At 38.8% G+C, this 13,156-nt stretch overlaps 1 protein-coding gene across 1 annotated transcript; it reads left to right on the plus strand.

Annotated features, from left to right (window-relative positions):
* The first annotated feature begins 4,826 nt into the window (after nt 1-4,826).
* Nucleotides 4,827-12,635, plus strand: CAV2 (caveolin 2). The gene is made up of 3 exons (XM_053897347.1): nt 4,827-5,087; nt 5,400-5,587; nt 10,370-12,635. The coding sequence occupies exons 1-3, from the start codon at nt 4,938-4,940 to the stop codon at nt 10,518-10,520; spliced, it is 489 nt and encodes a 162-aa protein (XP_053753322.1). The 5' UTR covers nt 4,827-4,937; the 3' UTR covers nt 10,521-12,635.
* Nucleotides 12,636-13,156: the final 521 nt, after the last annotated feature.

Below are 13,156 nucleotides of genomic sequence, written 5' to 3' on the forward strand. Positions count from 1 at the left end.
CATGAATATAGACTTTTTAAGAGTGTTCTTTTTTTCCCTGCCTATTTCTAATAGTCAAGTACTTCCAAACAAAAGTTACTTCTGGACATTGTTGTATATGAAAAGAGGTTTTTGGCCAGAGGAGGTGCTATTTGAAACAGCTAGAAGATTAAGTTGGCACTAACTACAAACAAATGACTATGCCTTAATATTAAACTAAAATTTCCCTGGTTCAGTGGTACAAGGCTAATTTTTTCCAGAATGATAAAGTGATAGGTTAAAAAAAAAAAAAAAAAAGAACAAGAACACGCTTTCATTAAGCACCATACAACTCTCTGGCAACACTCCACAACAGTTGATTATTGAATAACTTTAATAACAGGTATTTTTTTTTTTTTTTACCTATTCCTTTAAATTTTTTGTCTGGACACACCTGGGTGGCTCAGTCAGTTAAGCATCTGACTTCTGCTCAGGTTGCAGTCCGGTCTGAGGGTTTGAGCCCCCAGTTGGACCCTCTGCTGACAGCTCAGAGTCTAGATCCTGTTTCAGATTCTATGTCTCCCTCTCTCTCTGCCCCTCCCCCACTCGCACTCTGTCTGTCTCTCTCTCTCTCTCAAAAATAAATAAACATTTAAAAAATTGTTTTTAATAATAAGTTGTTTTGTCAGAGGCTGCCATGTGTATTGAGGAGGAGATAATTGGAGGGTGGGTATGGAAAGGGAAGAAGATGAAAAGATACACTGATGAAGAGGACAAGAGGACAGGGAGTTATGCAAGGAACAGACTGTGGAAAGGCCACTATCCACAGGGAGAATGGGTCACACAGGACACTGGAGATCTTTCCAAATTTCTCAGGCTTAATCCTTGCTGACAGTAAGCAGGTTTAGGAAGAGATGCTTAAGCTATTACCTGGCTGTGCCATTAACGAGTCTATGGGCTTCTCTATTAAGGTCACCTAAAACTTGAAAAGCTATTCAGTTGCTGGAGTGTCAAAAATTATCAAACCTTACAACCCTAAGAATATAAAAAAGTCCCAAATCTCCATTTCTCCAGCTATAATTATTCAAACTGTTCTGTCCTTTCTGAGGGAATAGCAGTCAGTTGCAAGACAGACAGGGCCTGGTAGTTGCTTCTTGTTGGTCTCTTGATGAGGTTTATGTATCCCTCAAGAAATACCGGCATTATATTGAAAATCTGTAACTAATCACCGATAATGGGTTCTTCTGAAAACTTTACATACCAAACAAGTATCCTCAAGCTTAATTTCAAAAACCCCTGGAGTTTCTGACAAATTGGTATTACAATTCTGAGATTAATCTTAAGCGTAAGTGTGTAAGTGGACAGCTGGAACTTAATTTTTCCCATTCACATGAAGAACTGCTTCAGCAATGTCCTATCCAATGGTTCTCAGCCTGAGAAAGGAGAGGAAAGGTGATTTTGGCCCCCAGGGGACATTTGGCAACATCTGGAAATGTTTTCGGTTGTCACCACTGGGGAGTGTTACTGGCAACTAGTGGGCAGAGGGCAGGGATGCTGCTAAACACCCTGCAATGCACAAGACAGCGCCTCACAGCAAAGAATGATCTGACCCAAAATGTCAGTAAGTGCTGAGGTCAGAAAACTGGTCTACTCCAAATGCTTTAAACATAATTAAACCATAATACCATAATGGTGAAATTAAGAAGTCATTATTGGGGCGCCTGGGTGGCTCAGTCGGTTAAGCGGCCGACTTCAGCTCAGGTCTCGCGATCCATGAGTTCGAGCCCCGTGTCAGGCTCTGGGCTGATGGCTCAGAGCCTGGAGCCTGCTTCCGAGTCTGTGTCTCCCTCTCTCTCTGCCCTTCCCCCGTTCATGTTCTGTCTCTCTCTGTCTCAAAAATAAATAAAATGTTAAAAAAAAATTTTTTTTAAATAAAAAAAAACTTAAAAAAAAAAAAGAAGTCATTATTATTTTCATTAATGATTAATTTGCACAATGGCAGTTTGAAAAAATAGACCCTGCCTAAAGTTTTATGCTAGCTATAAAGCTATACAGAGGGGGGGAAAAGACACATTTGTGAGAGGAAAGGAAAGGAAAGGAAAGGAAAGGAAAGGAAAGGAAAGGAAAGGAAAGGAGGAGGGTAGAGGGAGGGAGGAAGGAAAGGAAGAAAGAAGGGAGGGAGGGAGGGAAAGGGAAGGAAAGGAAGAAAGGGGAAAAGGAGAGAAAGAAGGAAGGGAAAAATTACTTATTTTTCTTCATAAAAGCATTCACGATTTTCAATGAACCAAAAAAATAATCTTTCTCAGACAATACACTGAGAAAAGTGAGGAAAAAAATAATTATAAACTATCCTACTCATAAATACTCATTTATTATCAAGTTGTTATTCTTCAAATATATTAATATACCATCTGAAAAGTAACCCTCTTATCAGAAGCTGTGATAACAACTAAAAGATGAATGCATTAGTAAATTGTTTAGTTCCCTTAGTTATAGGGCAATTTAAAAAAAAATTAGAGAAAGCTATTGAAGAGAAATCCTGTGGTTTGGGAGATACTACAGTGTGCTCAGCCATTTAGCTCCAACCCACTTCCTATCTTATCCTTTTCCTGGCAGATTTCCCTTCCAGTTAGTAGGGACCAGTTGCTGTGGCAATCATTGGTTTAAACTCCTTAAGAACAACAGTAGCTAACATTTTCTAGGCATCTACTAATAAGATAAGCAAAATCATTTTTATAGCGTCTCTAAAAACAATCCTTGGTATTAAAATGGTGAAATGAACAAGAATTTCATCAAAATAAGAACCTTACACAGATCAACCCACCATGGTGGAGGTGCTCAAGAAAAAATTGATAGTAAATGTATGAATGAATCCTCCCTCCTTTTTTAAGCACTATGCGAAATACAACAAGCCTTCTTTTAACTTCGGTTTTGGAGTTACGTTTTCATAAATACCTATCATTTTACAAATGAATCTATAATCTAAACTGTCCCATTAAGACAATGTTAATTTCTTCTGCTTTTTGGCCTCCTGGCCCTGCTGCCTGAAAAATGAGTCAATTATTTGTGGTAACTATTGCAAATGTCTTACTAATCCCACTGGAAATGTAAATGTGATCAGAGGAAAGAAAGGAAAGAAGCCCTAATGCCAGATTTTCAGCCACTGCTTAAGCTCACTCTAGCACTATGGGAATGACTTTCTTCTTCAGGAACATCTTAAAATCTGGGATTATTTTAAGGAAAACAAAATTTTACAAAATGTTATTTAGCTGTAAACTCAATTCTTTTCCATTTCCTGGTAAATGGTATTACGAATTTTCTTAAGGATTAATGTCTTCTATTCACTTTGATAAACAGTTTCGGACAAGTACTCTAGAAGAGCCCCAACTCTCAGTCATCTGCTTCAGTGAAAAGAGGAAGTAGAGAAGCAAAATGTCTAAGTCATCACTTTGGATTGAACTAAACATGAACAAAATTGGGACAGAAAAGAAAGAAAAGAAGGGGCAAGCTGGACCACCTCTGGGAGAGGAGGGGCACCATGGCAGGCTTGAGACAACCACGGTATTACAACACTGCCATTCTTATGGGCTAGTAGCAGTAAGTAAACTCAGCATTTAACTTAGAAATACTGAGTTTGGGCTCCAAAATATTTTTCCTATTCTGATCCTGCTCTTTGTGTATAATTTTTATTGTCTCAAAAACTTTTTTTCCCCATCAGAATTCTTCAAATCCAGTTCACACATCAGGATTTGATACATGCGGCAAGTTCCAAATGCTGTGGATTTCAGCAATACTTGACTGCCTTCCTACTATGCCTTAGGCACAGAGCAAGCCTCAGGCACCCCAAATCTGAGACACATTATTTTGCTTTTGGCAAATTTTCACTGAGTACCTTCCTCCCCCAAACAAGTACCTAAGTCCACCAGACTTTTAACCCTTTATACCCCTTTAACCTTTAATCCTTCCCTCTGAAAGCTTTTGAGTAGTCAGCAGTCTGGGTCTTCTACTGCAGTGTGACTTTACCGCAGGGGTTTGTTTACATGTTTCCTACAAGATAGTTGTGGATGTGACTGCATCTCAGAGATAACTGAAATCTTTCAAGACTTGATTCAGAAGAAAATTAAGCGTTTTAATTTAGAAGAAAAAAGAGATACCTCCTCTCTGCTCTGAGGGAGCAAACCCCTAGGGGCAGTGAGCTCACCAAACCAACTCCATTTCCTCACCTTGCCTCCAACAGGCTCACACATTCTGTGGGCGCCGGGATAGATGCATAGCTGATGCGCTTGCTGGATCCTCTAGCACTTGGGGGATTGCCTGGCAATCAGGAGTGTCATAACTGTGTGTTAGAGACCACGTATAAGAGTTTGACGGGAATTTAATTCTCAGTAACTCTGTGAAGCAGCAACGACTCCTCCCATTTCACAAGGAGGTGGCTGAGGTCCCGAGCACACATGGTAAATGGTAGAGCAGGGAGAAGATAGATCTTGTGCTTCTATACCGGCGCTCCTAACCACCTAGCTGTCTCCCAGCAGTAAGTGCACCACCCCTGAACAACCTGCCAGCTCTTAAGGATCACAGTTCTAGGCATCAAGCGATGAGACCCGGGGAGCCCTCCGGCCCCTCTGTGGCGGGAATACGGGTCCTGGTGCCCCGAGCACGCTTCTCCCGCCTGTGCAGGGCCGGAATGTGCCTGTTGGGATGGCGCCGGGCCGGGGACAGACGGGGACCTGGCCAGAAAGTGGCGGCGGGAGTCGCGAGGCGGGAACCACCTCTCCGGCTGCGTCCGGTTCCCGCCCCTCGGGCCCCGCCGCAGGGCGGGGCTCGGGTCGGGTCCGGGCCGGGAGCGGTAGCCGGCAGCGGGAAGCGGCCGCCGCCCGGGCCGCGCCGGGAGAGGCGAGGCGAGGCAGGGCGGGGCGGGGCGCGACGGGAAGGGGAGGCCGCGCCGGGCCGGCTGCAGCCGCCGCGCACCGAGCGCCACGATGGGGCTGGAGACCGAGAAAGCAGACGTCCAGCTCTTCATGGACGACGACTCCTACAGCCGCCACAGCGGCGTCGACTACGCTGACCCGGATAAGTTCGCGGACTCGGGCTCCGACCGGGATCCCCACCGGCTCAACTCGAACCTCAAGGTGAAAAACAGGGGCGGGCCGTAACCTGGGCCGCGCCACGGCCTGGGGGCGCTGGTGCTCCCCCTTTACCCTAGCCCGGATCCCACCCTCCACCCTCGCCACTGGGTCAGCCCTGCGGGGTCCGGGACCCAGAATCCACATGCCTCGGGGTCGCCTGTGTAACCAGGAACTCTTAGCCAAATTCCTGTGCGCCCAACTTGACCCTGAGAAGATAGGGCAGGCCAGCCCGCTTCTCGCACCCGAGCACCCCTGGTTCCCCGGGGGGGCCGCAGGTTGGTGACAGTTCGGGATCCCTGTGTCTTGCCTCTGCAGGTGGGCTTCGAGGATGTGATTGCAGAGCCGGTGTCTACGCACTCCTTTGACAAAGTGTGGATCTGCAGCCATGCCCTCTTTGAAATCAGCAAATACGTGATATACAAGTTCCTGACATTGTTCCTGGCTATCCCCCTGGCCTTCGCTGCAGGAATTCTTTTTGCCACCCTCAGCTGTCTGCACATCTGGTGAGAAAGGGCACACAGGGGTGGACCAACTTTCTGAAAGTAGGAATGTTCTTTGCCACCTGCCCCCTGCACTCCCCTTCTCCCAGGCCAGCTTGCAAGAAGGTTCATCAGTTCACCCACACAGTAGCAAGAACTGGGAGATCTGGTAGGGCATATGCTTTCTTTAGAATCACAGGTTGGTTGGGTTAGGAGTTTAAACAGAAGTAATGTTCCTCTGTCCTCGGGTGTGATTTTCCTTCCGATGTTAATAAGGCCCAGCTGACTGGAGGTGGAGACCTGGAGGCCATGCTTCCTGCCACAAGTTGTTCTCTTATAGGGCTGAGTTAGGACTTGTGCCAGTGGTTCTGGGCTAGGCTCTTATTTCTTTCATCACCTTTTATTCAGTCACCACCTGTGCTTGGGGTAAAACAAAAGTGATCTCTGAGCAGAATGCCAGTGACAGTATAACTGAACAGGGATATCAGACCTGGCTAAGCAGTGCTATGGAGGGCTGCTCCAATCCTGCCACTAGCAAATGGCAAGGATGAGACCAGAGGAGATGCCATGTGTGTGCAATTGTGAGGGGCCCTCAGCACAAATGAATGAAAACTCAAGCTGCATAGGATAATGAGAAGTCCTCCAAATTACTTTTCTGCCTATGAGACATGGAGAGTGGCATCAACTTCAAGGGAAAGTAAGTATAGAAACCTGCTGGGCATTTGTAGGATGTTTTGAGTAACTTTATTCACACTCAAAATGCATCATAAAACTTTGAAGAATATTTTAACCGTTAAAATTTTTTTGAAGGAAACTTTTATATTTACCAAGAAGTTGTGTTGTTATTATATTAAAAGATATTCACTTTATCCTGAGAGAAAGAACATTCTGATCGCCCTAGAGTATTGCCACAGTTGTCAAGCTTGTGCTTTAGGGCAGTCCTGGTGACATGTATAATCCTAAAATGCCTTGGTGTCTTTCTTAATCACTTCATATGGTATTGCCACACCCTAACACTTGTTGTCTCCATTGTTAAAAGTTAAGAAATTATTCTCAATTCCCTTTTACCTTGTAAATCAATATCTTTTAGTCACTTAGCTAGCTAGTTAGCTCAACCAAATAAATTTACTAAATGCTTGTTTTACCTTGTAAATCAATATCCTTTAGTCACTTAGCTAGCTAGTTAGCTCAACCAAATAAATTTACTAAATGCTTGGTTTGTGTTGGGCACTGGGCCCAGGATGAGTAAGACAGATGTAGTATCTGCCCTCAATTTACTCCTAGCATATCAGGGCAACTGGCTAAGTATAGAAGTAGATGCTGAAGAAAACTCTGGTAAATCTGTTGAGGAAGGGGGAGGCACTAGGAAGTGTATGTAGAGAGAAAGGAGTCTAAAAAGAGGGGTTTTTCTTAAGTTTATTTTATTATTCATTTTGAGAGAAAGAGAGAGAGTTTGTGCAAGCAGGGGAGACGCAGAGGGAGAAGGAGAGAGAGAATCCCAAGCAGGCTCCTTGCTGTGAGCAGGGAGCCCAAAGTAGGCTTGGACCCATAAACCATGAGATCATAACCTGAGCCAAAATCAAGAGTCAGACACTCAACCAGCTGAGCCACCCAGGTGCGTCTAAAAGTCTTTTAAAGGGTAAATAAAAATTCACCAAATAAGTAAAGGACAAAAAACAACTATTTAATTTGATCACTAAAGATTGACAACAACTAAAATATATTGAGAGTGCCACAAGACGGGAAGAGGATGAAAATCTTTGCCTTTATACATAAGCAGATTCACAAAGGCCAGATGTATAGTTAGCTCATATTCTGACATTAGCATATGGATTTTTAAAAAGAGGCCTCAGCCAGCACATAAAACTCTGGATTCCTAATGAACTGAAGCCAGTCATCTAACCTCTTTCAAAAATGTGACACACTGACTAACCACATAGCATATTGTGAAATGTTGGCTATGAAGCTATTTGGAAGTATAGAGTGCCATATTTATAATCAACAGAGCTGGGCTTTCCTAAAGCACTTGCTGAGGAATTGAAAACAAAATGGTTTTCATTTACTAAATGGTGGAAAGCTATAAGTAAAGCTACAATTACCCAACGATGCTTCTCTTCACCTGGCTCTCCTGAAAATGGAAGGTGTTTTTTGTATGTGGTGCTTCCAATGATGAATCATCAAATCATTTCTTTTTCAGTCACATAAAATGTATTATTTAACCTCAGCTCGTTTTTCAAATTATTCATGTGGAACATTAATATTTAGCCATCACCCATTCATCATCAGGCAGCTGTGATTGCAAGTAGAGGAGTAACCTCAAACAAAAATGGTTAAAAGTTAGTTTATAAAACTAACTTGATAAAATAGATTTATCATTAATAGATTACATTCCCATGACATGATAAGACCAGACCAAGGAGAGGTCTTACCGAACAAATCTATTTGAGTAAGCCTTTCTTCTGTTTCACTTCCTTTTCTTTCTTTTTTCTTTTGGCAGGGAATAGGGGTTGTTTATTATAAAGAGATTGGTGGCCAAAGTGATAAAAGTATGCAGCAATAGATATTCAAACCACATCACTTCCTCACCGTGGATCTGACTTTAGATTCTTTAAACAAACAAATAACAACAAGAAAAACACCTGGAGCTCAATCTGGTGATACCGGATCCTAAGTCAGAAGTACAGGTCATTAGGGACCAGTGGATTGTATTGATACCATACCACATTCAGATTGAGATAGCCACCTTTAAGCAACAGTAGATTATTGGTCATAAGGGGATCATATCAAAGAAATGTGCCTGGAGCTCCCTTACCCCTTGTTTTTGTTGGGATGCAATTCAGATAGATTGCCCAACTTATAGAAATATAGTGGTAGCACTTTCACTTTTAGAAGAAGTATTTAATATAGCAAATTGCTAATGACAATGCAATCTGCATGATACTATAGTTAATACAAAGCTAAATAAAAGTCTGTGTCCTAAAGGCTTTGTTATTCAATGGAGAAATGTATAATCTTATAAATTATAAGATTTCTTTACGAAGTGTTTGGATCATTGGATCATCTGACCCACAGCGAGAGAACAACAACTTAAAGAAAATTAAAATGAAATTAAAATAAATTTAAATAAAATAGATTTAAATAAAATTAAATTAAAATGAGTTCACCACATCCTATCAACTTAAGTCTCAAATGTGAGCAACTGTACTTTGCTGAACTAGAAAGTCCACTTTGTCCACTTAATTCCCTTTTAGGACATGGAGATCTAAGAAGTTATGGGGAAAGAAAATGTCTTAGCCTAAGGAAGAGTGGAAAGTATATTGTACTCTCAGTGAAGTAGATTTGGTTAGGAAACTTTCTGATTTAAAGTTTAGTCTTAGAGTGCATCAATTTGAGATTGTTTTAATTGTTTTCACTATATATTCTGATTTCAGATTGTTCTATTTATACATGATGGCATCATATATACATTATAATAGTAGCATCATAAAGACATCCCAAGGGTATATAATAAATGTTAATCCCTATAGCCAATCATAAGAGCTCCTGTTCATACTTTAATTTGTAGTGATATGCCCAGGGCCACAAATCAAGTGAGAAACATAATGGGATAAGAAGTCAAAAGTTGTCATCATTCTGGTTTCCATTCAACTGTCCCATCGAAACACCCAGTAATTAATTTTCTTTAAAAATTTCTTTAAGTCTTTAGCACTTAGAACAAAACACGAGATAAATATAAGTGTATAGACAGTCAGTATGAATAATTCAGTATTCTAAAAATATCTCAATCAGACATTTGCCTGGTCTTCCTTTCACTTTTGACTAAGCACAACAGACCTTTATTTAAGTCACATTTTAATAGCCAATCAAGAAAATCAACCTTACTTCCTTGTGCCCATCCAGATAATAATAAAAATTCCATTGAGGCTCCCAGCAATTCCTGAGTATTCAAAGATACTTTTGTGCTCAAATAGCACTACTACAACAGAGAGCATTATTCAGAGGATTACATAGAAAATTAATCAGCATGAAGAATATGCACGTTTGCAGTTATCTTAAGAAAAGACATAGAAGAAATAATTTCAGGATAGTCTAGGTTGTTTGTTTTGTTTTGTCTAAGAGTTTTGACAGGGTTCTGTCAAAGTATTTGCAGGGTTCTTTTAACTCTGCCACACAGCTCTTTGTAATGACTATGAAAAATTAGTAATATTAAGTGTGACAGAATGCTAAATTCACTTCAGCTCAAACGTTTAATAAAGGTCAAGGAAGTCCTCGCTTAAGGAGCTCTGATTCTAGTAGGAAAGACAGAAATATAGCCATCTACTTATGATATCCTTTGGTAAATTTGAGGATTAAGAAATTTTATTTTAGTACTTTAGAAGCACAAAAAAGGAGTCTCCAACCCAGCCTGGCTGAAGGGGTAGGGAAGTGGAATGAGGAAACAGGAAGGGCTACCAGGAAATAGAACCTCAGGGAAAAATGAAGAATTAAGCAGGTTAATGTTTAGGGGCAGCGATCAGGTAGATATATTTACCGTTTTATTTGTTTTTTGTTTTACTGATTCAGACAGCATGCCACCAATAGAAAGAGTACTGGTATTTGTCATCTACATGCCTGTTTATTTTTTTAAGCAACATATGTCTGTGCATCCTATCACTATGTGGGTCACTGTTCATTTACCTGTTTCAAATGTTCGACCAAATTTAGGTAAATTAGGCCATTATTGTATCTTTCCAAGCATGTGCAAGAGTCAGTGGCCTTATTTGGTAACATCAATAATCCTTACACAAATCTTTTCCTCCATTCCAGGATTATAATGCCTTTTGTAAAGACCTGCCTCATGGTCCTACCTTCAGTGCAGACAATATGGAAGAGCATAACAGATGTTGTCATTGCCCCATTGTGCACAAGTGTAGGACGCAGCTTCTCTTCTGTCAGCTTGCAACTAAGCCACGACTGAACACTTAGACCCCAGGTCTAGAGATTTGGATACTGTAATACTTCTGTGTTGTTATAATGTAAAAGCACTACTGTTCTGTTCATTTCCCAATTGTTCTAATCGAGCAAATTTTTAAGATAAGCAACCACTTTTAGAAATGTTTATTGGCAGATCTTTTCAAATAATCCTTTTCTAATTAATAGCCAAGGATTTCATAACAAACTTTATAGCCCGAATTAAACAGTAGGTTGGCAACACTTAATGTTAAAGGCAGACGGTTTTTGCTTTAGTAAAAAAGTATACATTTCATAATGATGAATTTATAAAGATCAAGGGACACTTCTTAAACACTATAATAGTTTTGTCACAACTCCTCATAAAAAATATGCAATTTCTTATTTTTTTACTCTGAGAGTAATACTTTTAAAATTACTTTTGCAGAAAAAATCATGGCAATACTTACGGGAAAAATATGTACAGAAAAAAAAAAAAAGGTCCTAGGAATTACAATAACAAAAGCATGCAGTGGTAATAGATATCAAATATAATAAAACAAATAAATGTGAAAATAGATTCATGAACATCTGTTCCTTTAAATAAGATATTGTTAACCTGCAGGTCTATTTAATAAGATGTTGCATTTTACTGTATATTTTGTTCTTACTGTAAATGTTGCTCTAATCGGATTGCTTTCAAGTACTTTTATTATATTATCTTATTGAACTAATATATAGAATGATTAAATGTATCTTTCCTGGGGAACTTCATTGGTGAGATTGCACTGTCTTGATTATGTAAGCATAAATATCTTCTTTGGGAATAGAATATAAAAGAGCGATATATAAGATTTTTCTTTTTAAATTTTCCAACCAAAATCCTGAAAACTTTTCTGACTTAGGTTTTTCTGGCTGTGACCTTAAAAATAATCCAGATCTAAGTGGTATTTCATCTAGGAGATGCTTTCTCTCTTGTAGTTAGAACTTAAACCTGTATTCTGCATTCCTGTTAATATCTCATTTTACCTTCAAGTAATACTGGTGCTATTTAATAACACTCAACATAAAGACTATTTTTGACACTTAAGTACTATTTCAACTACAGTGATTCATGGAGAAAGACTTATGGGAAAGTTGTCAATTTGTTGGGCCCATGCTATTGAGTTCCATATATATAAGTTAAAGAGTAACAGATACAGATTTTGAAGATGTTATCTGATATGGATTTTGTTAGTATAAAATTATTCTTATCATTTTTGAACTGTAAAGTCCTATTCAATGTTATGAGTCACTATTCTTTTAAAAATCTCATTATCCAAAATGATAGGCATGTACAAAAGATGTTTATGATATAAGTGGTTACTATAATTTACATATCATAAAAGTCTATAAATGCTCAAATTTCAGAATTATTATCAGAACCTGAATTAACATTCCTCTGAACATCTTCATAGATAATAAATCTTCATTCAGTGAATATTAATTTTACTTTTCCAAATTACTAGGACTAGTAAATATAAAGGATGACTGAACTGGAATACTATTGGGGCCAAAGTAAACAAATGATTAAATTATAAAATTCCTATCCTTTTGAAGATAGCTACAAAAGAGACTTCAAAATTAGAAAAGTTCTCATGATCATTACCTTAAAACATTACCACTCTTTTGACTATATAGATTTTATTATGTTAGTTAAAAAGGTCAGTCTCATGACTACAGTTATACTATAAACAATACAACTATGTATTTGAAGTGGTTTTTTTTTTAATATTTGGATCTGTTGATTGGCTAAAAGTATTTGATTAATAAAATATGTATTTAAATAAATCATAAGCTTAAATAAATCATATCTTTCCAAATAGCTATCGACAAGTTTTAAAGCCAAAATAAATACACATAGTCATATAACAAAACCTATTAACTTTTAACAAGTGAGATATATGACTTCCTTATTTCTGAATAGCATTGATTACTGTCAAAATGAATTTTTACTGAGACTTGCCATTAGCTATTTTATTTCATAGACTGAAATTCTGTACCAAGTGATCCAGGTTTCATGTGCAAACATGTTAGTTCTTTTCTTCAGGGGTGGGGCAAGTAGGCGATGAGTCTCTATAATAAACTTTCTAAAAACCCATAATGTGTTCATTGTTTTTATTATATTAAATACAAAATTGATCAATAAAGAACCTTTTTAAACCTTGTTAAAACCCCATAATAGAAAAAAAATATGAGTTATTGCTTATTCAGGAACGTGTTTGTGAAAAATTATGGGATTGGTAATTTGTTTTCTCAGCACTTAAACTGGTTCCCTATAAATTTTTCTATCATTTGATGAACAGTATACACAATGAATTGTTCACAAACCCATCATACTTCATCTTCCTCATGAAATGAAAGTCTCTTGCTAATCCTAAATAAACTGATAGTTCTGTTTTCAATTTTTTAAATAAGAAAGTAAAACAGCATAAATCACATGTACTTGGATACTGGTGCCATGAAGCCAGACTAGAGTCCAAAATTATTTTTGGAAAGTGAGTATGTGAAGAGTAGCTGCTGATATTGGCATGGATTTTCCCATCAGTTAATCTGGAAAAATGACCGGCTTCTAATAATAAAGCAGGTGTTTGGCTTTTTAAAATGCTTTTTATAGTTTTGAAA

This window comes from Panthera pardus, unplaced genomic scaffold, assembly GCF_024362965.1.
Source record: "Panthera pardus isolate Hobbes unplaced genomic scaffold, ASM2436296v1 HiC_scaffold_8, whole genome shotgun sequence".
In the NCBI taxonomy this organism is placed as follows: Eukaryota; Metazoa; Chordata; class Mammalia; order Carnivora; family Felidae; genus Panthera; species Panthera pardus.